At 42.6% G+C, this 24745-nt stretch overlaps 3 protein-coding genes across 17 annotated transcripts in view; 2 read left to right on the plus strand and 1 right to left on the minus strand.

Moving 5' to 3' along the window:
- DOP1A (DOP1 leucine zipper like protein A) overlaps positions 1-3892 on the plus strand; it is a 56267-nt gene extending 52375 nt beyond the window's left edge. For all 6 annotated transcript variants that reach the window (XM_088665928.1, XM_035109496.3, XM_035109497.3 and 3 more), the window contains 4 exons: positions 320-375; positions 1079-1243; positions 1865-1994; positions 3306-3892. In XM_088665928.1, coding sequence (XP_088522054.1) covers positions 320-375; positions 1079-1243; positions 1865-1994; positions 3306-3611 — 657 coding nt within the window. In that variant the 3' untranslated portion in view covers positions 3612-3892. The remainder of the gene's footprint in view (positions 1-319; positions 376-1078; positions 1244-1864; positions 1995-3305) is intronic.
- On the minus strand, positions 315-20244 carry PGM3 (phosphoglucomutase 3). Of its 6 annotated transcripts, none has more exons than XM_035109503.3 (14): positions 20031-20244; positions 18325-18530; positions 17933-18117; positions 16025-16092; positions 15671-15804; positions 12853-13048; positions 10967-11124; positions 10328-10411; positions 9628-9726; positions 8226-8342; positions 6915-7037; positions 5525-5698; positions 4441-4549; positions 315-1976 (listed from the first exon to the last, which is right to left on the minus strand). In XM_035109503.3, the coding sequence occupies exons 1-13, from the start codon at positions 20194-20196 to the stop codon at positions 4460-4462; spliced, it is 1800 nt and encodes a 599-aa protein (XP_034965394.1). In that variant the 5' UTR covers positions 20197-20244; the 3' UTR covers positions 315-1976; positions 4441-4459. The 6 variants fall into 6 exon arrangements, with proteins under 6 accessions (XP_034965394.1, XP_034965396.1, XP_060128546.1 ...); XM_035109505.3 differs by having other exon boundaries at positions 20027-20244; XM_060272563.2 differs by having other exon boundaries at positions 315-1973; positions 20031-20238.
- RWDD2A (RWD domain containing 2A) lies at positions 20223-24605 on the plus strand. Of its 5 annotated transcripts, none has more exons than XM_088665937.1 (4): positions 20223-20514; positions 22505-22655; positions 23296-23520; positions 23836-24605. In XM_088665937.1, the coding sequence occupies exons 3-4, from the start codon at positions 23320-23322 to the stop codon at positions 24511-24513; spliced, it is 879 nt and encodes a 292-aa protein (XP_088522063.1). In that variant the 5' UTR covers positions 20223-20514; positions 22505-22655; positions 23296-23319; the 3' UTR covers positions 24514-24605. The 5 variants fall into 5 exon arrangements, with proteins under 5 accessions (XP_088522063.1, XP_088522064.1, XP_034965406.1 ...); XM_088665938.1 differs by lacking the exon at positions 22505-22655 and adding an exon at positions 22221-22469 and having other exon boundaries at positions 20377-20514; XM_035109515.3 differs by lacking the exon at positions 22505-22655 and having other exon boundaries at positions 20377-20514.
- The last annotated feature ends 140 nt before the right edge of the window (positions 24606-24745 follow it).

Below are 24745 nucleotides of genomic sequence, written 5' to 3' on the forward strand. Positions count from 1 at the left end.
ATTCAATATAGCCCAAGGATACGATTTCCAGCCATTACTGATGAGGGGAGTATATCATTGTTGGGGTGCAAGCCTAAACACAATGTCATGCATAAGGGTACTGAAGTCGCATGTTTTGAGCAACCTGCATGGATCTTTCCCACCTGATCATTAGCCTGGGGGGAGGACAATAATTGAGTGGTAAAGATCAGGCGTTTGTTCACATGCATACCACGACCATATCACTGCCGATGTGTAAGGGGGATATGATTGGAATGTCCGTTTATTAATACTGTTTTTAAAATTTGGTGTGGTTTTCTTTAAAAAACAACAACTTCAGGTCCAAGTATTTTTATTGATGGAACAGGAACTCACAGCTGATGAAGATATCTCAAGGTAATGCCAATTTCTCTTCTCTCATCTTATTTGCGCAATAGTTGAAATATACTGGCTGATAGTCTAATTTATTATAGATTAGCCTTATTTTATATTACTAATTTGGAAGGTTCCCCACCCCTGCTATGAAAACAGGAGCACAATCGGTGCCAATAAGCAGCAGTAAGCAATTTTTAAAATTCCAGTTCATGTTTATTTAATAAATGCAGTCAGTTCACAGAGATCAAATTAGTCAGACAGGACTCAATACAGTGGTACCTCAACTTATGAATGACTCGACTTACAAATGTTTCGAGATACGAATAGAGTTCTATCCGCCATTTTGGATGCAGTTTAGATAGGATTTTTTCGACTTACAAATTTCTTTTAAAAAATTATCCATTGGCTTCGACTTACGAAGGTCCGTTCGGAATGGATTAAATTCGTAAATCGAGGTATCACTGTATTGTAAAGTAAATCAAACTTTGGTCTTGCTTCTTTACACTAAATTATCTGAACAAACGAAGTGTTATTTAGAACTACTAGCTGCAACTGTCTTGTTAAAATTGTTTACATGGTGTTTTTAGAAGGGTAATATAAAAGTTATCCTCATAGCACATACTTTAAGTGAACTGGGAGAGTTCTCTAAGAGAAGAGCATTGATTTGTGAAGTGTGGACATAACTGATTAAGAATAACCTGTAGTAAATTCATTCAAATTGTAGAACTGCAGGACCATCTGTTGCTGGCCTGGAAACTACATACACTGGAGGCAATGGATTCTCGACATCCTACAACAGCCAGAGATGGTTAAATCTTTATTTGTCAGCTTGTAAATTTCTGGATTTAGCCTTGGCACTGCCCTCTGAAAATCTTCCTCAGTTTCAGATGTAAGTACACTTGATCTCATTCAAATCAAAGTGTGCCGTAGAAACACTTCATTGTGAGAAAACCTTCATATTTAGTCTTTATGGACTGTCAAGGGCGGGTGCTTTCACTGCCTTCTGCCACCTCACCTTGTGTTATGGCAGTGAAAATGTGGCTTAGGGTGGCACAGCTCCCCATCAGGGAAAGGCCCTCCTTATAGCGTTGGTAGAAATTCAGGAGAAGCAACTTGGATAGGGGCCCTCTCCCCACTAACCAGCCCCTGTGCTGTTATGCTTCTGTCAGATGCCCAAGACTGTGTCCCAATATGTATGGAAGGGTGTGTTTTATTACCATTTGGCAAATATGAACAAAAGGAAATCGGAAAGGGGTGGGCAGAACAGAGCAAACAATGCTTTCAGAATATTTCTTCTTAGAAGTGGCTTCTGTGAAACAGATTGCTATTTATCATTTTATGCATCTAATTTTACTCCCATGGATCTTGGTTATTCTTAGCATATTTTGGGTACATAAAGACATGCCTGGATATAAGTTGACTCAACTAGGGAGGGCTGGGGTGTTCTTGCCAAAGATAACTTGCTGAATGTGCAACGAAGTGGTGACTTTGTCCTCTTTTTCTTTAACAGGTATCGCTGGGCCTTTATTCCAGAAGCTTCTGATGATTCAGGGTTGGAGGTGCGAAGACAAGGCACACACCAAAGGGAATTCAAACCATACGTAGTACGATTAGCAAAACTGCTGCGAAAGAGAGCAAAGGTATTTCATTTCTCTTTTCATAAATTATTATTACTGCTACAGACCCAATGCATATTTTACATCACTACATCAATCATACATTTAAGCTCTGATCCAACAGGCGCTTAAAACCATGTGTGGCTTTAGCTAGGTTAAACTGGCAACAGCACCTCTGAAGGGTGGGGTTCAACCTTCAAGCCAACTTGTGTCAGCTGTGCACATAGTGTCTTCAGCCTCTTGATCAAAAGTTCTGGAGAATGCCACGTACTTGTATCCAGCATGTTGAGGGTTCGTTAAACTACTGCACTGAGGTTCGGGCAGTTGTGCCCCTCAGTGGAACAGTTTTAAAAAGCTGCCTGGGCTGTATAGACCGCCAAGGGATAGCTTGTTTCTCCTCCTGTAGTATCTAGGCTAGAGAGACTCAAGAGCGGTGGTGGTTTTACTTGCAATATACCCCCGTCATGCTCTGGTCCTGGGCGATGTCTTGATCCATCACCCAGACCTAGCAGACTAGGGCTGGGAGATATTTGCTTTGCAACATACCACCATATTGCAAAGCTTAGCTGGTGGTATATTATGGTGTCAGAACAGAGGCAGGGAGGATGACAGCCGGGCACGGTGCTACGGCTTTTTGCGCCCTAGGCTAAATTACCTTCTGGCGCCTCCCCCCCCCCCGGCACATGCGTATAACCCCGCTGCGTCCCCTCCATAGGCGGGAGGGTGCTGGGCTCTCGCACCTCCCGCCTATGGAGCCAGGGACGCTGTGAGCTGTTCAGCGGCGGCGGCAGCAACAGCACCCATAGCTGAAGGCTTCAGCAACGGGCGCTGCCACTGCTGGCACCCTAGGCCAAGGCCTAGTTTGCCTTAATTGAAGCGCCGGCCCTGATGACAGCTGCCAGCCACAGAGATTATTAGCTTTACCATGCGCAGCTTCTGCCTCTCGAGGCCAGGTGGACAAAGCTGCCACCTCCTCTGGAACCCTGGCTGCATGAGGCACAGGGTGAAGCACCTCCAGCAGCTGCTGCCTTGGCATGGGGCAGAGGCTGTCTCTTCCTCCCAGGAGAAAGAGGTAGCTTGCTGTCGCTCCTGTGCAAAGGCAGCAGTTTCTTTCACCTGCTCTGCTGAGGGGTGTGGGCAGCCACGCACCCTCAGCAGAGAAGTTTAAAGGAACTGCCTGTCCATGGGGTGCAGTGACTGCTTCACCCATGACCGACATCACACTCTTTATTGATACATCTCCCAGGTCTAGTACTGACCAGTGAATTTTTGAAGTCTCCTGCAGCACTGCTTTGTCTTGAAACTCTCCTCTCCTCTCTTCCCACATATTAACAGAAAAACCCAGAGGAGGACAGCTCAGGAAAAACACTAAACTGGGAACCTGGCAGCTTGCTCCTGACCATCTGTGCTGTTCGCAGCATTGAACAGCTTCTGCCTTTCTTCAACGTCCTGAGCCAAGTATTTAACAGCAAAATCACCAGCAGAAGCATTGGTCATTCAGGGAGCCCCATGCTTTACCCAAATTCTTTCCCTACCAAGGACATAAAAATGGAAACTCAAAAGACATTCTCCAGCAAAGCAAGACAAAAAATTGAAGAAATGGTTGAGAAGGACTTTCTGGAAGGTGTCATGAAAACATGAAGTGTACACAAAATGTTTATCTTAAGTAATGTAACTTCAAATGAAACCACTCCATCCTTCCAGTGTGTATAGTTTCCTTTTTCATACTTTGTATGTAATGTATACTTCAGGATGTATTTAATTTAAATACCTGTAAATAAGTTCTGGATGTGGCCTGAATCAAGTTGAAATATCGCTGGCTCATATCAGTTATGGTGCCTACTATTTATTGTACATTTGTTTTGTCATCTTGAGGTATGTCTTTAAGAAAATTACCAATACAAGTTGCACATTTTTTTCTAGCTGTGTCTTATTTTCTGTCTAGATATCTATGCAGCATCTTACAGGGAGCCACTTTTCTAATCGAAAGCATGGAAAAGTGCCAGCTATCAGAGCAGTTCTGAGCCTTCTGTATACTTTGATTCAGCACTGCTCCCAACATTCACTCCTCTCAATTAACGTCATTTCTCCCATGGCAACTTCCTGTTTCACATTTTCAATTAAGTACCCTCCTATATGGAGTTACAACTACGTTACTCTTAAATATATGGTTCAAAGTTTTTGCATGTTAAATAAATAAAAAAATCCCTTCCCTGGCTACTACTAGCAGGAGCAAAGGGGACACTGCTGCCTTGCTATGGAAAAATGAAAAGATTTGCTTGTCCAACAATATAGTTGTCAAAATTCAATTTAGTCTAAAAATTACTTAAGAACTGCAGTGACCTAATAAAAGTTAACAGAAATGACAATAAGGAGTTAACTCACTTCTAAAGGAACTGCTTTTAATTATAAATTAATTTTGCATTTCATTTACTAAAGCAAAAGCAGGAAGGTATGGTTTATGACTTACCTTAAAGAACGGTACTTCATTATACTACAGCTTTGGGCTGTTCTCCAACTCCTCCAGCTATATGGTAGACAGCCAGGCTAACTTCATGTGCAAGTTTATCTGCATTTTCCTGGAAAGAAGAATTGCAGCATGAAGAAATTGCAATTCAAGTAAACACTCAGTCATATTTCAGTGTGGATGCTTTGGACAGCTGTACCCAGAAACCAAGGCTGCTAAAGTGATCCTATAATTTTAAGGTACCTTTCTAAGACACTGAGTGCAGCTAAGATTGATCTATTTCTTCCAGCTGCTAGAAGGCAACAATTACACCAAAGAGGGACTTACTTTTTAAAAGAATGTGCAAGTTAACTGCAGATTAAATGCATTCAACATCATTTAATTTGGGCCACAGAAATTTCAAAAGTAAGAAAAAGGAGAGGTAGTGCAAGCAGAGATTTTTTCCAAGCAAACTATGATCCTTCTTTGGGTTTTTCCCCCATCTTCGGAGACTATAGGAGACAAAAACTTTCTGTCTTTTTCTGTCTCTCTTCCCTCTTGTTTCTTCCAACTGTTTTTAAGCAGAGGATGGAATGAGGAACCAAGGAACACACAAAAGACCCATTCCACATGCTATTTTATCCCCCCATGTTGAAAACTCTTAAGAGGGTGTACAAGAAGAATATCCATGTCTCCCCTAAGCAAAAAGCCTAGGGAGGACAGTTTGTTGATAATTTGGGGGTGCAAAAGGGGAAGATCCTCTTGAAGCAGATTGTGCCCACGCTGCTAATTGCTTAACCTTTGGCTGTACAGTGGTACCTCGGTTTACAAACACAATTGGTTCCGGAAGTCTGTACTTAACCTGAAGCGAACTTTCCCATTGAAAGTAATGGAAAATGGATTAATATGTTCCAGACAGGTCCGCGGAGTACTTAACCTGAAAATACTCAAACCGAGGCGTACTTAAACCGAGGTATGACTGTATATAAATGTAATAATTAGTGTTTGCAAACAAAGTTTGCATGGTGGTGGGTGGGAACCTACTATCTGGACTCAAAATTATTCTCTACCACACTGCATTAAGAATATGAATCACTTTGGTTCTGACCTGTGTGTCTGCTTCAGCATAGACTCTGACGACATCTTCTGTTCCAGATGGGCGAACAAAAGCTCGAGCCAATTTAAACCTCTGGGTGAGCTCATCAATTCTCTCCTGCAGCCCTGGGGGTGTAACTGCTCGCCTTTCAGCATCCGTAGTGTCAATTACACGTCTGTCAGCAACCTACAAGTCCAAGTAAAGGAAGTGATACAATCGGACTTGTTAAAAGCTCTAATTTTACCTGCAGATTTTGCAACAGTAAGAGGAGAGAGAGAACACAGACCTAGTTTTGATACAGATTTGTATTGAGTACTCTGCAAGGCCCATAAGATATTGTCACTCCTGCACAATTCTCCACCTACATTTCTCAATTTTTTGGCTGTCATTGGCTGGCTCTTCCCACTCATACATAACTAGACCTAAATCACATTTTGTGTTTTGTCAATCACTGAAACTGCTGGGCTATGCCAAGTTTTCTATCTCACTCTCCCAGATCTTGACCTCTTGTGAGAGCTGCACTAACATGCACACATTGGACTATCCCAGCGACCAGGAATGTTTTATAGTCCCGGTCTGTGCTGTGATGAAACTCAATTCTTGTGAATACATAACAACTAAGAAACGGTGATTGGAGGACCAACATTAAACCCCCAATTTCAAGGTTGATGACACATTGTGCAAGTTTTTGTTCATTGGAAAAATTCTAGTTGATTTAGTCTTAGGTCACCCAATGCAACTATTTCCAGACATGCATGCTCACAGGAAGGCTTCCAAAAGCCAATTCGCACTGCAACATAAAATGACTACATTGTCAGAAATGCCCTTGAGCCTGCAATGTGTTGTCCAAAGCCGACCCAGGGCCAGAAAGTCAGTGGGTTTTTGTTACAGTGCACAGTAGCTGGAGTATTTTGTTATTGTTTGTTGTTGTTGTTTTTTTAAAAAAAGCTTATCCTGAGTCAATTGCCCAAGAAATAAAACTTCCACCAAGGAGGGAGATTCTGTGCAGTAAAGTAGCCGACACCCATTTTCAAAAAGGTGCAGTTATTGATAGTGTCGTCTCTGGCTTAAGCTCACATGCCATGCCATGGCATCAAATGCTAATAAGCCAGCCAGGGAGGACTGAAAGCCTGAGGCAGCCAGAAAGCACTGGATCTGGGCTTCCTCAGGCCAGTATGGATCCTGCCCATATCCTGGCAACAGAGAGCTGACAGTATGCTACAGCATCTCAATGATTGCCCAACAAACAAGAAGACCCATGGGTATGAAAAAGACCCTCCTTGTCTCCAACCCAATTTGTGTTTGCAGACAAGTTGGGAAAGCAAGCCAAGTTTGTAGGTCACTGAAATGAACCACTGCTGCAAGCAGTAGCATTTGTGTCCATCAATGACTTCCCACTAACCTTCACTTTGAGTTGCCGGTTGGGAAGATCTGTGTACATGGTGTCCCACTGTTGTACTGTGAGATTCTTCAACGCCAAGATGGCTTCAATCACCAGCATGTCTGAAAGAGCATCACCAATCGTCTGGGATAGACAGCAAAAAATAAAAGGAAAGGAGAGAATACCAGTGAGGAAAACCAGTATGGCAGAGGCAGCCTTGATTCCAGTTAATAATCTGGATTCTCACGCTCAGTTAGCCTAAAAACTGCCACATGGCCTACATCCTTAAAAATTATTATTTATTAAATTTGTATACTGCTCTTCATCACAGGGTGGTTCACAACATAAATGTACAAAATGAGAACACAAAATACATAATAAAAACAAAGACAAGCAAATAGTAGGTGAAGAAGCTCCTCAAGAAGAGGCCGTAAATTTACCTGAAGGGTGTTTGTGTTGGCACCAGGAAGCAGCTACCACCACCAACGTAATTAGACAAAAAACAACGCCTTTAGCTCTGTAGCACCATGACTTGTACCAGTACTCTCCACTAAGCTACCTTCTGCCCCAGAATATCTCAATGTTCAAAGCAGGGTAAGGGAGAACCCCCCACAATCTCGAAGTGTAAAGCAAAGGGATTTGGAAATACAAACACATTATCAGGCTATTGGGAACTATAAAATAAGTCTCCAACCCCCACAGTCATTTTACAGGTCAGATAACTAACCCATTATCATCAGATTCTATCTGTCACTAGGGATGGAGCAAGAATTCAAAGAGGAGGTACCTGACTCTGTGAGCACTTCTGCTCTAAATTATAACAAGCAACAATCAAACAGACCACTTTGACTCCACTTGCATGCTTTGTCAGCTGATTATTCCAGCCCCAGTTGACAACCCCACCAGCACAAACATGGAGACTGGGTGACGTTTTCCCAACAGGAAATAATGGTCCAACCAATTACAGTGGTACCTCGACTTATGAAGACGATCCGTTCCGCGGCCGTCTTCGTAAGTCGAGGTTTTCGGATGTCGAAGCGTGTGTTTGGCGCATGCGCAAAGCGCGATTTCGCACAGGCACAGAACGCACGCGCCAGGCGAAAAGACTTCTGGGGTTGTCGACTTCGGAAGTCAAAACCTTCGGAAGTCGAAGCGTTCGGATGTCGAGGTATGACTGTACCGGTACATAATACAGATGTATCCCAGATTATCAATTTCCCAATGGTAATTTACTCTCTTTTGCAACACAGAGATGTCGTCATGTAACATCTTTGAAACTCCTAGTATTAAGAAATTTAAAAACAAACTTTAGCTCTTTGTCAACATTCCTACCTGATTTATCAAGTCAATAGTATTTTCAAGGATCTTTGCAGCTTCTCTTTTTTGGTTGTTTTTTTCCTCTTTTGCCTGGTACCTTATCTTCTCTTCTGCAGCTTTACTAAACAGGACCTGGAAGGAGGAACATATTCGATAGTCTGAAGGAATGCAGCGTGGCCACTGTCACCACCATCTCCCAATTACCACATGGTGATAGTGGTGTATCACTGATGCTTTCAAAGAAAGACTGGTACTCCCCAAAAATGATGAACATATGATAGGTACAAAAGGGAGTACATTAGATTTTATTCATACCCTGTGAGAAATAAAGGCTCCTAACAGTGAGGTCTGCAAAGCTCCATGCAGTCCAGCTTCCATTTCCAAAAGCAGTTGGCCAAATCTATTTCTAGGAAGCTCATGAACAGGGCAAAAGTTCCCTCTCAACATCCTATAGTGTCTCCCTGGAATGTGGTGCTCAGGTTCTGGAACCAAGCCAGTATTTTTCCAGGAATTTTGAATGCCACCCATTGTAGGCAACAACCTGGCTATTAGTTACTTGCCTCTGCCTAGTTTTATGCAGCCCTCAAGCTAATTTCAACAGCAGTCTGCAAGTGATCAGTTCAGACCTCTGACAAAAGTGATCTGACTCTCCCCCAGTAGTAGCCTGCTAGGCTGGGAGGAAAAGAGAGACAGGCAGGCAGGAAGAGAAGGAATGGCCGATGGTGAATAAGAACATATGAATAAATCTATGAAGAGATCTGTTAGATCAGGTCAAACCCCATCTGGCCCAGCATCCTGTTCTCCCAGAGGCCAACCAGGTGCCTATTGGAAGCCTGCAACTAGGACCTGAACCCAACAGCACTCTCCTCACTTGTGTCTCCCAGCAACTGGCATTCAGAGGCATACTGCCTCTGAAAGTAGAGGAAGAATATAGACATTATGGCTAGCATCCATTGACAGACAAATTTGTGAATGATAAGGCTAATCCTTTTAAAGCAAGAGGTTGCAAAAAGAGAGAACAGTGAATAGCCCCACCCATGATCAGCATGTGGCTCCTGACAGAAAAAGGTGACCCATCCCAAGACTATAAACTCTCTTATCCCCATGCTAAGTGCATCAAAAGCTAGGCAAAGGCCAAGCTCTTTCACTTACTCCAGCCTCTGACTGACTTTTGGAACAAATTAGGGGCTGAAACTCATTCTGGGCTCTTTATCCCAGAATAACTGGGAGGGATATAAGACATGAGACAAGAGGAGAAAGGATCAGAGAATATTACAGCAGTGTGGCAAGGAGCGGCTGGAAAAGTTATCAGTTTAGATAGGGGCACAATGAATTTTAGTCTTCTTGAGGTTGAGGATGAAGTTTATTACAAAAAAAAAGAGAGCAGAGGGAGAGATTACAAGTGCAAAACACTTACCGTGCCATGACCATTTGCTTCAAAATAAACTCCAATGTCAAATTCCTGGGCCTTGTGATGCAAGTGCTTCACTCCTGTTTTTGCACAGTGGACAGGCACCTAGAAGGAGAAGACCAAACAAACCATCTGTGGTGAGATGGAGCTGTAGGGCTGCACCTTAAAACCAAGCTTTATCCTGCTTGTATCAAAACTAAAACCCACATGCCTGACCAAAAAATCTGTGGGAATGCTAATTTGAAAAATGTTATACACAACAGTAACCAGGTGATTTTAAACTTCAGACTTACTGGTCAAATGTCTTCATAATTGGTAATGTGTACTATGTCACTTATTTCAAAATAGGGTAAGCCAGCTCTGCTACGTTTAGGGGCCCTCCTGTTCATTCTGCAGAGGGGCCCTGGACCTCTGCCCTAAACTCCAGCCCTGATGGCACCACTGGCTATGCAGAGGGCCAGCTATTTCACACAACTAATCTCCATGAATTCGAAGGCTCTTAATATGTTTTGGAGAAAAAGGTGGAACTCTGTAACACCTCCTCCTCTAGGTTAGGGCATTGCACATAAGTCTTAGTTACTAAAAGATTCACTTGCACTGTTGTTGTTTTTCCCATGAAACAATGTGTGATTAGGCCTGGATGGTTTTTACATTGTTTTTAAGCACAGATGTTAGATGGCAGGGCATGCAAGCGTTGAATTAGTACCTTCATGGTTTCTTCCAAATAACGTGTAGAGCTCCCATTGGCATAGGCTGTTTGTATGACTGCAAATGATAAGATCTGCCCAGCCTGAAGGAAGAGAAGCATGCTATTTGCATAATCAGATCTTCGTGAAAACACAATACAAAACAATTATTATTATTATTATTATTATTATTATTATTATTATTATTATTTAAAAATCACTGCCTTGGATGTTCATAAATTCCAGTTAGCAAAGACATGTTAACATTTCACATTGGAATAGGAAGTGTTCTTCAAGAACTTTCAGAACTCTCACATACTTAAAAACAGGGCAAGCATGCTATTGGTGAAAGTCAAGAGCACACCTGATAGCTCAACCCAAAACTGATGATGGCAAGTACAGTATTCCAAAAATCCCTTCTACTTAAAGACAATTGCATTTAAAAAGCACTATGTTAAATAGTTGCAATTACTTTTATTTCTTCCTGATCGAATTTCATTTAAAAAACCCAAACTGTTCCCAAAAAGCAGGGGGGAGCCAAAGATAAGAACTGCTCGGTGAATTATTTGCATTGTAGAAACTTAAAGTTCCAGCTAATTACATTTTCAATTGTTAATTTCCTCAATTTAACCATGCAGCAAGTGAAAGAATTCCATTACCTTGACCAGAAGTTCCTTAAGAAAAGTGCTGATTAGAGTTGCTATTTTATCTCCATCAAGAAGGTGAAAATGGCCAGCAGGGTCATTATAGTAGTAAACAATTCGGTCAGCATCACCATCGAATGAGCAGCATCTCTCATCAGGCTTCATTTCCAGTCCTAACAAGCAGAGTAAACAAAGTAAATACAAAAAATAATTGTTCGGCCTCAGGAATACTGGCACTTAAGAAATCAAGGCATTCAGTATTCTTAATATGTTTCACAGCAACCTACAGATTAAATAGGATAGAAATGAACTACCCATTTTGTTAGGATTTCCTCACAGTACCATGTGCCAATGTAGTTTCCCACTTGTTCTTTAAAATCTTTATTTATAAAAGAGCCAAAATGCTGATGATACGGGCTGAGTCTGTAAGCAGTGTCCCTAAGCTGGGTATGGCTATAGGCATGGACATTAAGGCTCCCCACCCCCAAGGGTGACAAGAGGGAGCAGAGTATAGCTAGAAATAAAACATGAAGGGAAGAAGACTAATAGTGGAAAGGATTGGAGAGAATGAAAGTAAACAGGAAATTAGCAGCACAAACTTGTCACTACTGGGCGCTATCCAATGTTAGTCATACTGACAGTAGACCCAATAAAATCAATGGACTTGTGTCAGTTATTCTGACAATGACTTAGCTGGATATCACAGAGTGTTACATAGCCCTTAACTTGCAAAGGCAAAAAGGGAGAAAAAGATCCTGATAGAAACATGAGGAGTTGCCTCATATAGAGTCAGGCTATTTGGGGGGGGGGGAATCTAAAGACAATTTTATTGTCTCATATCACCCTGCATTGGGACCCAGGTGGCGCTGTGGTTAAACCACTGAGCCTAGGGCTTGCTGATCAGAAGGTGGCGGTTCGAATCCCTGTGACGGGGTGAGTTCCCGTTGCTTGGTCCCAGCTCCTGCCAACCTAGCAGTTCGAAAGCACGTCATAATGCAAGTAGATAAATAGGAACCGCTACAGCGGGAAGGTAAACGGCGTTTCCATGTGCTGCTCTGGTTTGCCAGAAGCGGCTTTGTCATGCTGGCCACATGACCTGGAAGCTATATGCCGGCTCCCTCGGCCAATAATGCGAGATGAGCGCGCAACCCCAGAGTCGGGCACGACTGGACCTAATGGTCAGGGGTCCCTTTACTTTTACCTTTATCACCCTGCACTAGTTTTCATTTCAGAACTATATAAAAAATAGATGAAAAAATAGATAGGCTCAACATGAGAAAGTGAAACTTCAAAATATACATTACGTTATACATTACAAATGCAGAAGCTGTATCTGCAAAATAGTCTCATCTAGTCTTAGCTAGATAGACAGAATCAGAAAGTGTGTTCCATTATAATTAAAGAAGTCATATGCCGGTATCCAACTATCTAAGCATGTATTAACATCTCCAGCACCAAAAGTGAGATAAGCTGAGTTTTGGATAGGTGTCTCTGAGAAAGCAGGGGAAAAGTTTGATCATGTCAATAAAGCTGATAAGCTTTCCCAGCTTCATTAATCAATCTCTGGCATTGGTGCCTACTCTGTACTGTTGTTAAAAAATATCTATTATTTTCTGGATTGTTTAAACTCTTAAATGTATATCATACAACGCCCCAAGACAAGTGTGTGGAAGGCAATAAATAAATGAATGAGAAACCCTACCTCTCCGAACTTCCAGAGGCAATTAGTCTGGGGATTAGCCCACAACTGGTTTAAGATTGAATGTATGATTAGAAAAGAATGATATTTTGATGAGGTGATGTCATCATAGAACTTTAGGGTTCTCTGTTTTAAGTTAATATTGAGGCAGACTTTAAAAAAAATACCATGAGAGTGTCAATATACATTTGCCATTACATACCCACAGGAGGCTTCTGATTAACTTTTACAAAATCGGCACCACATTGGTGATTGAGTTCTCCTTTAGTCCCATCATTGTTGAAGTGTATTACGAAGCAACTTGGAAGATAGCGTTCCATTTCTTTGAGTTTGAGAGCACCTATGCCATTTGCACAATCTACCTTCAGGCAAATGTGACCATCCCTTTGGCTGGTAGCCTGCAGGTAAGAAAGCAATAAAGGGTCATTTTAACAGTTGTCTCTGAACTCCTACCACCTGCTCATATGCAACACTGACTGTGTTCTGGAGCAGACAGCCAAACAAAATAAACAGAAATGAAAAGATAAACAGGACTCAAAATGGTATTTGTATGTGTAGATTCTGGAACAACTTCCTCTCTATTTCAACCAGTGACTACTAGAGCCCACTGGGACTGGTAGAGCGGAAGGGAGGGTGATCCAGCAGTAGGTGGCAAATAGAGTCAGCTAATTCGTGTCTCTATCCTCCTCCTTGCTCTGTTCTACACAGGCAACATTGAGATTAAGGCGGAGGAAGCTCACAGGTAGTACCATCTGCTGGATTGACTGTAGGCAGAGGCTGAGGGTACACAGAAGGTGGTGCAGCAGCGCCGCCCCCCCAATTGTTCTGATGGACCAGCCTCCAATGATTTCAATGTTTCATCTTTATCAGGAGCAAAACACACTTTGCTCTGCCCTATTACAACGATGGCAGCAATATGTAATATCTATTTTCCTACTGCTAGTTTTAGGCTGCCTCTGTTTTTCTTTAAACTTTTGTTACTACTGCTCATTTCTTTCTGCTAAAGCAAACTATCGTATACTTCAAAGTTATAAACCTGTTCAGTTGTCTACATGGCTGCAATGCTAAAAGCTCAGCCTTAAACATGGTTATTGTTAAATAAAGTCCCACTGTTTTCCATAGGGTTTACATCCCGATTTTCCTCATAAAGCCAATACAGTACCATTTTGAATAATGTATATACAAAATCACAGTTGATCACCTTTAACTTCTATGGCATTAAAAGCTTGCTTAAATCAAAATATTATCCTAAAAGAAAGCAAGGTCCAGCAACAGCAAACTGTTCTAGGACAAGCATTTAAAGAACTTAAGCCAACACTATAAAGGCCCTGTTCTTTGTCCACAGCAATGTAACAGCATAGAGTTGACACTCAAAAAAAGAGCCTCTGCTGCCATTCTTCATAGGAAGCTCATATAGGCAGAGGAGGTGTAAGGACATTAAGTATATTCAAGAATACAGTGGAACCTCGGTTTATGAACACCTCGGTTTATGAATTTTCGGTTTATGAACACCGCGGACCCATCTGGAACGGATTAATTCATTTTCCATTACTTTCAATGGGAAAGTTCGCTTCAGTTTATGAACGCTTCAGTTTATGGACAGACTTCCGGAACCAATTACACCCATGCTTCAGTTTATGAACATTTCAGTTTAAGTACTCCGCGGACCCGTCTGGAACGGATTAATCCACTTTCCATTACTTTCAATGGGAAAGTTCGCTTCAGTTTATGAACGCTTCAGTTTAAGTACTCCGCGGACTGTCTGGAACGGATTAATCCACTTTCCATTACTTTCAATGGGAAATAAAAAAATTCCTTCAGTAGCACCTTAAAGACCAACTAAGTTTTTATTTTGGTATGAGCTTTCGTGTGCATGCACACTTCTTCAGATACAGTGAAATGGAAGTTTCCAGGCACTTATGTAGAGAAGGGGTGGGGAGGGGTGGGGATGGGGATGGGGAGGGGGGATCACTCAGAAGGGTGGTGGAAATGGGTGATTGACTGACTGATAGCTGTTGATGACCGCAAACGACTGCAAATGGTTTTGCATGAAAAAGCAAGGGTTGAGATGGCTGAAGATCGCTTATCATGTATAATGTGATAAGAACCCGATATCTCTGTTCAAACCAGGTCCCTCCATGGTTTTGAGCTTGGTGATAAGTTGCAATTCAGCAACTTCTCTTTCCAGTCTATTTCTGAAATTCTTTTGTAGTAAGACAGCTACTTTGAGATCTTGTATAGAATGTCCTGGGAGATTGAAGTGTTCTCCTACTGGTTTTTCTGTCTTCTGGTTCCTGATGTCAGATTTATGTCCATTTATCCTTTGGCGTAGGGTTTGGCCTGTTTGTCCAATATAGAGAGCTGAAGGGCACTGTTGGCATTTGATGGCATACACAATGTTAGAGGATGAGCAATTAAATAGTCCTGAGATGGTATGTTGGATGTTGTTGGGGCCAGTAATGGTGTTGTCTGGGTGTATGTGGCAGCAAAGTTGGCATCTGGGTTTATTGCAGGCTCTGGTACCAGTGTCCATGTTAAGTCTGGTGGTTGTATTATTGTGGGTGAGGAGTTGTTTAAGATTGGGTGGCTGTCTGTAGGCAATGAAAGGTCTTCCTCCCAGAGCTTGAGAAAGGGAGCGGTCATTGTCCAGGAGAGGCTGTAGATCTCTGATGATGCGTTGTACTGTTTTAGCTTGGGAGCTGTATGTGATGACTAGTGGTGTTCTGTTATTTTCTTTTTTGGGTCTGTCTTGCAGCAGGTTCTCTCTAGGTATCTGTCTGGCTCTGTTGATCTGTTGTTTAACTTCATCAGGTGGATATTTTAGTTCTAAAAAGGTTTGCTGTAGATCTCTTAGGTGAGATTCTCTGTCTGTAGAGTTGGAACAGATGCGGTTGTAACGTAAGGGAAAGTTTGCTTCAGTTTATGAACGCTTTGGTTTATGAACAGACTTCCGGAACCAATTGTGTTCATAAACAGAGGTACCACTGTACAAGCCAAGACTTGAAAAACAGCTCTCTCACCTGCTTTGTAAACTCCACAAAAGCCTTGGAGAGTTTCTGGTAGTAACCTTCCACGGTTGCAGTCCCATAACTCCCATGAGTGTTTCGACAGCAGACCATGTAGTGTAGTTGTGGTGTTGTTACCAAGCCATAATCTAGTTTAAAGCACACACACTAGTCAAGGATTGACACTATTCAGCTTCAGGGACATATTTCACAGTACCTTATTACATTTGCTCAAGTAAAGGTGCAGAAAGGAGAGATTTTTAAAAAATGCTTTAAATGAAATACGTCATCATTGATTTGTTTCCTATCAACCACTATGGATATAAAGGGAACATCATCAATCCTCAGATAAGCGAGCACAGGGCATACCTTGGTATTGACCTCCAAGAGCAGACACACCATCAATCACTGATTGTGAAAGCTTCTTACTGCTAGGCCTGGATGCAAGACACAGGAATAAGGTTACTTTAGTTGAAATGCTATCCAAGCACACCAGTTTACCCCAATTCATTCTTGACACATGAATACAGACAAACAATATCAACATGCAGGACACAAGTGAGATCTACATCTCTAGAGGGAATAAATCACAACAACCAAAGAGATAGTAATGTAATAGGATATACAGTGGTACCTCGGTTTAAGTACACAATTGGTTCCGGAAGTCTGTACTTAACCTGAAGCGTACTTAACCTGAAGCGAACTTTCCCATTGAAAGTAATAGAAAGTGGATTAATCCGTTCCAGACGGTCCACGGAGTACTTAACCTGAAGCGTACTTAACCTGAAGCAAACTTTCTCATTGAAAGTAATAGAAAGTGGATTAATCCGTTCCAGACGGGTCCATGGAGTACTTAAACTGAAAGTACTCAAACCAAAGCATACTTAAACCGAGGTATGACTGTACTCAGAACTTTCCTAGCAACTTACAATTTTTGCCTTATGCTATATTTATTAATTATATTTCTTTAGGGCATTTATATTGCACCTTCCTTCCATCACAGAACTCCTTACACAGGTCTCCCATCCAAACCATGGCAGGCCCAAATCTGCTTCGCTTCAGCAAGGTGACTGCATTATCCAATAGAAATGTTTAAAATGTTGTATGGGTAACATCCATGGAAACACTGAAAGGCATCATTAGACTGGAGGTGCACAAGACAGGGACTTTTCTACAATGGGTCCACATTTGTGGAATTCCTTCCCTTAGCTCCCTCTACTTTATTGGCCTTTAAACAAACCCTGAAAACATTTTTCTTTCCGACTTATTTAATAGCTGCTGTTTTAATGCTGTTATATTTTAATATCTTAGCTTTATATTGTGGTTTCATTCATATATTGGCCTTGAAAAAGTTTTGCCCTGATACCTACCATATTTTTCACTCCATAAGACACACCTGACCATAAGACACACTTAGTTTTCAGAGGAGGAAAGGGGGAAAGCCCTGTTTTTGGGGGGATCAGCTCACAGTTGTGCAGTTTCTTTTGCAAAGAGGAAAAGCCCCATTTTTTTAAAGGATCAGCTCAAAGTTGTTGAGTTTACTTTGCAAAGGGGAAAAATCCTGTTCAACTCACAGTTCTGCAGCTTCTGATAATCTAATCAGCCAGATAATCCAATAAGCCAGTCACATGTTGCTGGGGAAACAGACAGCCTCCCTCTGCAGAACATTCAACAATGGAGGCCTGGGCAAGGGGGCAGGCCGGGAAGGAAGCTAGCCTCCCTTATCTCCCTCCTGGATCTCTTGCAATCAGCTGCTGAGCGGCTTCTTTTCAACACTCCTCTTTCCCTCTTGTTAGCCTTTAGCTCTTTCCAAAAAAAAAAGCACGATCTGCTTTTTGCCCCTGGGCAATTCAGCTCCAGGGACCACGCATTCACTCCATAAGAAGAGAAGATGAGTTTGGATTTGATATCCCGCTTTATCACTACCCGAAGGAGTCTCAAAGCGGCTAACAATCTCCTTTCCCTTCCTCCCCCACAACAGACATCCTGTGAGGTGAGTGGGGCTGAGAGACTTCAGAGAAGTGTGACTAGCCCAAGGTCACCCAGCAGCTGCATGTGGAGGAGCGGAGACATGGACCCGGTTCCCCAGATTACGAGTCTACCGCTCTTAACCACTACACCACACTGGCTGCACAGACATTTCCCCTTACTTTTTAGGAGGAAAAAAGTGTGTCTTATAGAGCAAAAAATACGGTATATGTTTGAAAAAATAAACACGAAGAGTGAATGTGTATATTACCAAGTCACTCCCAAGATGTCTATCAGATTTATTCTTACCTGGTGTCTCTGCCAATAACAATGAAGGCCTCCTGCTGAAGGTCTACAGCTTCCTTCTGGCAGATGTCAGTCAGCACTCCCTGCAATTCATGTTCTTCTGCATTGGCCAAGTGTGTGGCATGCTCTTCCCAGATAGGTGACAACATTTCACCCAATGGGTCAATCAACTTCACACCATTGTCTTCCTTCGAAAAAGACATCAATGAAAACCTTCTTTCAACATAGGCAATCTTGACTTAGGAAAAGAGAAATCAGCCTAAATGATCCTTTTAGTTCTACAGTTCTAAAAGAATATTGATATGGTTAAGTCACAGCACCCATATAGCAACCCCCCCCCCCTTAATCTGCAGCTCAATTCCTTCTTTCCTATCTGATAATACTCATTCACTTACTTCAGGGTTGTGAGAGGCTGTAACCATAACGCCAATGGTGGATTTTTTCTGCTTGGATCTCAATACGGCCAGCAAACCCATGCAAAACATTGTGTGATCAAGGTCCTCTGCTTTGGTACGGAAACCAGCTGTTCCATACTGAAGAGAAAGTCCTGGAGGTTTGGCATGGAGCTTTGAGTACTTTGCAACTGCTTCAAAATCCATCTCTGTAAGAGGCAGAATAAATTGATTAACATTACAGGTGACCATATTGTGACAGCAATTCCAAAACCAGGAGGATGGGGAGATAATAGGACTTAACTTACACCAGAATAAGTTATGAGAGGTGAGGAAGCTTAAAAACAGCGAGAGAGAGTGTGTGTGTGTGTGCACAGAAGTACAATTACTTGCTTATACCAGTGGTAGCCAATGAGATTTATTCCAGGTGAAGGCAGCCCTGTATCAGGAAGTTTTAATGTTTGAAATTTGATTATGTTTTTATATTTTGCTGGAAACTGCCCAGAGTGTCTGCAGAAACCCAGTCAGATGGGCAAGGTATAAATAATAAAATTATTACTATGATGGTGGTGATGATGATGAAATCCAACTCCCATCAATCCCAGTCAACATGGCTAATGGTCAGGGATGATGGGAGTGATAGCACAACAGCATCAGGTTGTTTTAGACACTGGTTAACTCCTGGCTTGCACATAGACTAGCACACTGAAGTAACAATCCCACTAACTCAGGCTAACCAGTCCAAAGTATCAGGGGTTGGAAGAAAATGGTTACAAGACAGAGTTAACTTTCTGTTTTCACACTGCTAAATGCAACAACATCTGTATTCCAACATTGATTATTTCAGAGTGATTAGTTGTAGTTGTGGTGATTTTGGAGGTGCCTTTAACTGTGGGTTTACTTAATTGTATTTTATTGCAATTTCTTATCACGATCCATAAAGAGATGTATTTTTATGGAATGCAGTATACAACTACCTTAAACAATAAACGTGTGTGTAGAAAGGGTAGTTGGCCAACCTGGAGAAATTAAAACAAACTAGCTTTAAAAAGCCTATGACTCTAGTAGTCATGATGACTATCTACCGGTAGCTAGTACATCCAGACAAAACCAACCTTGCTTCCATTGTGCCCCACCCACCCATGTCCTGGTAAGCAGCAGTAACACCAGAGGGTGGCTTTGCACTTCAATCCTACACCATTAGTATTTTCCCCAAAACTAAACAAGAAACCTCAAAAACTGCAACCTTTCCTCAGAATTGTTGTTCCTTCCCCTTGATAATTTTGAAAGCCCTTTCCTTAACCCTTTCCAGCACTATGGTATCATTTTTATTTTTGAGATGTGGTACACAGTATTCCAAGTACAGTACTGTCACACTATAGACTTTTGTAACAGTCTTATGATATCAGCAGCTTTATTCTCAACCCCTTACCTAATGACCTCTAACATGGGGTTCTCTTTTTTCATACCTCCTGCACGCTGCGGGGGCTTCACACTTGCAACCTCAACAACTCCTTCCTGGTCGGTCACTGCCAGCTCAGAAGACCTAGCACATATATATAAGATATACTTACCCCATAGTGCATTACTTAACTCTTGCTTAGGCTAAACGGCATCTACCGTTTTAACGCCCACTCAGTTTGGGGACACACCTTTCTTTTTACCGCCCTGAACAAACCCAAACAGACGAAGCCACCCCACTTACCAACCTGCAGCGCCCTGGATGAGTTCTGCGAGCGGACGTGGCTGTTCCTCGGAAGCTTCCAACTCGCCCTTCCGGGAAGCTCCGAAGCAGCCTCGCTCGCCGCCTGCGCCTATCGCATTCGCCGGCAGCCGTAGGGGCGGGGCGGGGCTTCGGGCGTCTCCGCCTCCCATTGGGTCGGGAGAAGCGAGCGCTGAGTGGGGTGGAGCCGCTTCCACCCGCTTCCCGGACGCGCAGCCTCGTCGCGTAACTCGGGCTCATTGGGAAGCAAACGACTCGTGGCATCCAAGCGGGGCTTCCTTCCTCCTCAGCTGAGCGTGGCAAGAATCTCTTCTCCCGGGCATGGCTGGATCCGCCTTGGCAGGCGCGCAACTACATGAGGACGCCATAAGGACACCGAGAGCAGCCCCGCTGGATTAGGCCTGTGGGAAGCACGCAAACAGGATTGGAGCCCAAGGGCCCTCTCCCCTCCCGCGGTTTCCAGCCGGCAGGTGGGCCTTTGGCAGGAGAGAGACCGGGCGAGGGTGGAAAAAATAAAATGAAACAGTAACGTATCTTAACCGCAGGCAACACGGTTCTTACATAATTTGAATTCGAACCTCACTCCTCCGCCACTGAGGCTCCCTTCGCGCGCGAAGCCCAAGCCTTCCTCGGCGCTTCAGCGACGCGCCGCCAGCCCTTCGACGCCTCGGATCACGTGGCTGCCCAGGTGTTTCTATGCGCGCGCGAGAGGGGGGCGTGGTCGCTTGCACGCGGGCCTCCCAGGAGGCACGTTGGTTCGGAGGGTCCCATCCGCGAGACGCTGTGCTCCCTTTGCCTCTGAAGGAACGAGCCAATCACTCGCTTCGTCTCTAAGAGCGTGGGCTGATTGGCCTCGCTCCCGGTGTTGAGGGATCTGGCGGCCGGTTACCTTCGATGGGCTTCGCCACGTCCTCCGCCGCGTGCTTATTTGAGGGAGGGGGCGGAGCCATTTTAATTCCGCACCTACGGCTGTAAGGGCGGGTAATGGCCGCTGGAGGATTTGCCGATGCATCCCGCTCCCAGACGCCTCTGGTGGAGCCGCCTCTTGCCTGGCTTCAGCAATATCCCACTGCTAGGGCTCTCAAAAGAGGGCAGACTGCTGCTTAGCAGTTTTAGGACTGTGCCGAGTGTGCACCACGTGATTTCTCCGCATTGGAACCTTGTTCACACGTTAAGTTGAAGGTTCCAAGCTGTGTATACGTGCGTACACGTTTCTGTTTGAAAGTGTGCCCTTGATCATTTTTGTACAGTTCCACTGTTGCGCGTAAAGATACACAGTTGGTGTGAGTTGAATGTTATATTTTAATAACTACAAGCGTACATCTGACTATGCAGACAGTTGTGCTGATTGTATACATGTTGGATCTAAAGTGAAGAAGGGGCGGAGTACTCTAAACTGGACCCGGTATAAGCCTGCATATACTGTACTGTGAGGTCTTAAAAAGGTGAATACATTGTATTGTACTTCTTGAGACATTTGGTTGGCAGCGAGCAGGGAGAGAATTTTCATTAGCTCAGGGATAGGTAACCTGGGGCCTTCCAATCCTTGCAGAACTAAACATCTGTTATTGCTGACCATGGCTAGGTTGATCAGGGTTGATGAGACTTGGTCCAACAACACCTCAAAGGCTACATACTCCCATTCCTAAATTAGATGGGACTTTTGATTTGACCCAGAAGGGCAAATCTTACATTTTTAAATTGCAACCAGAACTGCCACATAAAAACAGTAAGATCATACAGCTGTGGTGGGGGGAATTGCTGACTTAAAAGCAAGTGGTACATTGGTACAGTATTCATCTGCTATTGTTTGGTCCCACCTACCTTCTACAGAACATCTGCCTACTGTATGATGATGTGATTGCATCACAAGTCATTGGGTGGGATTTGCAAGTTGAAGTGAAGGGTCACTACCATAGCCACATATGATAGCCTGACAAAACTGAGTCAAACCTGACTGGAGAGCGCTCTGGTTGAGCCTCTATGGAACATTCATTGTTTGTATTGGACTCTTAGAACAAATGTGAGCAGCTTACAATACATTATAGAGGAGTTAAGGTAAACCCATCAGTTGACTTCTCTGGTTTGGGGAGCCCACCTTGAAAGTGGTATTTGAGGCTTATGTTGTTTGAATATGGATGGTAATATCTTCTAACCAGTGTTCGAAATTTGCCAGGTGCCTTTTATACTTGACAGCCGTTTACAACCAAGTGAAGATGCCTGGGTGCCAGGATGCCACCTGATATCTTCACCCTTTGGAGATGCATGTCTGGGAATCATTGAATCTTGACTGTTTTCAAACACTAATACCACATCCTGTAAAATTATATCAGTTATATTTTATCTGCACAATCAGAATTTCAGGAACCAAAATGTTTTTTTCTGTGTAGCCTGAGCAAGAGCAGTGATCAATGTTGTAGTTACGGTAAGTGTAACACTCTACTCTCTAATTATTCCCAGAAAGTGGCATTCAGAGGCATACTGTCACAGCGTACAGAGCTAAGCCAAGGTTTTGGTTGGTGTGTTGTCTGAACTGGGACTCGTTAACCTCCCACCTCACCAAGCACAATCTGTAGCCTAAGTTTGTTTACTTGGCAGCAAAAATGAACAGGTAGGAGCAAAGTGGCCACAAGCTCATCTCCAAGAACCTGCACATTCATGAGATACCAGTGTGCCAAAGTTTGAATTACCATTTTCTGCAAACCTGGCCAGCAACTGTTAGTAGCTGTCAGCCAAAGACAATACATTGGAAAGGAAGAGAAAGTGCATAAGAACCACTTAAAGTACAATGTGCTTTCACTGCAAACAGAACCCTCAGGATACTTTGCATGGATATGTTTTTCACTGTGGAAACTGGATAGCCATTAATGTTTGTAATTTTATGACCCGTCCAAAATTGAACGCATGAATCAATAATAATATTAGCACTAGATCTTCAACTGCTTCCACATCTTGTTGGTAATTCACTTCATGTGTTTCTTAATGTTAGAACTGGATGCATTTATGGCCTTGATTTTATTTGTGCACCTAGTCTCTTTGAACTCCTTGGACCCAGAACCTAAATCTGCTTGAGGATTATAGGCTTCATTGTTATTGCAAAGTTAAAGGAGTGTTTCATTTGTTCAAAACTATTTTGTTCCGGCTTGGACAACTTTTATAAATTACTTTACAATCTATTTTGTGGGGTGGGTGGGAGAGAATATTAGTAGACATAAGAACAACATTATTGATACGATCTCTCCCATCTACAGGTGGCTGACTTCACATCTGTAACAATGTCCAGCATAATAAAAGAAAGACTTGAACTTCAAATGGCAGAATTAGAAATGCTTTTTTCTATGTTTCCTGATAAAGGAGAAATAGCTCTTCAGGATGAAAATAATTTCCTTAATGCTCAGAAATATCTGAACAATACAAGAGAAAATCTGCCACATATAATTGAATATTCAGTTGCCGTTACTATTGATGAACCAAAGGTGAGATAATCTGTTTTGGGTTGGGATGTTTTCCTTTGCTTTATTACCTTTTAAAAAACATAATATTTTACTTAATTATTAAATATTTGTGCAAGCGTGTTTACCTTCAATAAAGCCAGCATGTATTGTATTGAGCCAATATATCAATTTAAGCCACTGTACTGTATTGCATGCCCACAGTTGAATTTAGCCTCAGCCATTCATGCTTCATTTAGTCACTTCTGTATTAAATTAGAATACTGTGATGTGCTCCATGCAAAGCAGTCACTGAAGACTGGAAAGTTTTGTGAATATGTATTTGCTTTTTAATTTTAGGCAAGAGTAAATTTGCAGGTAGCCTTACCGCATGACTACCCCCAGGTGCCACCACACCTTTTTGCAAGATCAAGTGCTGTAGACAGGCAGCAACAACTGGAGCTCAACAAGGATCTCGCTTCTTACATTGCTTCTTTGGAGCCAGGAGAACTTTGTGTATGTGCAGCTGTGCAATGGTTGCGAGACAACAGCATAAGCTACTTACAAAACAGCAAACTCCACTGCAAAAATGTGCCAAGGGAGAGCGTAGTTAAAACATTATTCAACCGGATGTGGATTTACAGCCACCACATCTATAGACAAGAACTAAGGAAAAAGATTTTTGATTGTGCAAAGAAATTAAATCTGACTGGTTTCTGCCTAACTGGCAAGCCTGGAATCATTTGTGTGGAAGGTGTCAAAGAAAACTGTGAAGAATTTTGGCACGTTATTAGATATCCCAACTGGAAACACATTTCCTGCAAACATGTCGAGAATAGAGAGACTGATGGAAATGGGGATAACCTACGTCTCTTTCAGACTTTTGAAGATTTACAGTTTCAAGCCCATGGTGACTACGGCCTGAGGAATGACTATCACATGGACCTTGGTCAGTTCCTAGAATTCCTTAAGGGTCATCAAAGTGAACATGTATTTCAGATCTTGTTTGGCATTGAAGGCAAATGTTCTGACAACTAACAAGCTATGTTTTTAATTTTCTTGTCTCTGTTAATAGAAATGAAATCCATCTATGAATCTGCCGCAAGAAAATAAAAGTACAGTATGGATGAGTGAAAGTGACAAGTAACTTAAAAGGGGCATGCACAGAATCTTTGTTTAGTATTTGAACGGTTGGCACATCAGTTTGTAATTTTGTTCAGAGCAAAACTTCTCAAATTGGCTGCAAGAGTAAGGGGGCTTGATTTGTACT

The sequence above is a fragment of the Zootoca vivipara genome, chromosome 3, assembly GCF_965207765.1.
Source record: "Zootoca vivipara chromosome 3, rZooViv2.hap1.1, whole genome shotgun sequence".
NCBI classification, from domain to species: Eukaryota; Metazoa; Chordata; class Lepidosauria; order Squamata; family Lacertidae; genus Zootoca; species Zootoca vivipara.

Coding starts and splice junctions, on each gene's coding strand:
- RWDD2A (XM_088665937.1), top strand. CDS start 23,320: ATGTCCAGCATAATAAAAGAAAGACTTGAACTTCAAATGGCAGAATTA. Junction 23,521..23,835: donor TTACTATTGATGAACCAAAG/GTGAGATAATCT, acceptor TTTTAATTTTAG/GCAAGAGTAAATTTGCAGGT.
- PGM3 (XM_035109503.3), bottom strand. CDS start 20,196: ATGGGAGGCGGAGACGCCCGAAGCCCCGCCCCGCCCCTACGGCTGCCG. Junction 15,805..16,024: donor TCTTGGAGGTCAATACCAAG/GTATGCCCTGTG, acceptor GCTTTAAACTAG/ATTATGGCTTGGTAACAACA. Junction 8,343..9,627: donor AAGCAAATGGTCATGGCACG/GTAAGTGTTTTG, acceptor TCCTCCTTCCAG/GTCCTGTTTAGTAAAGCTGC.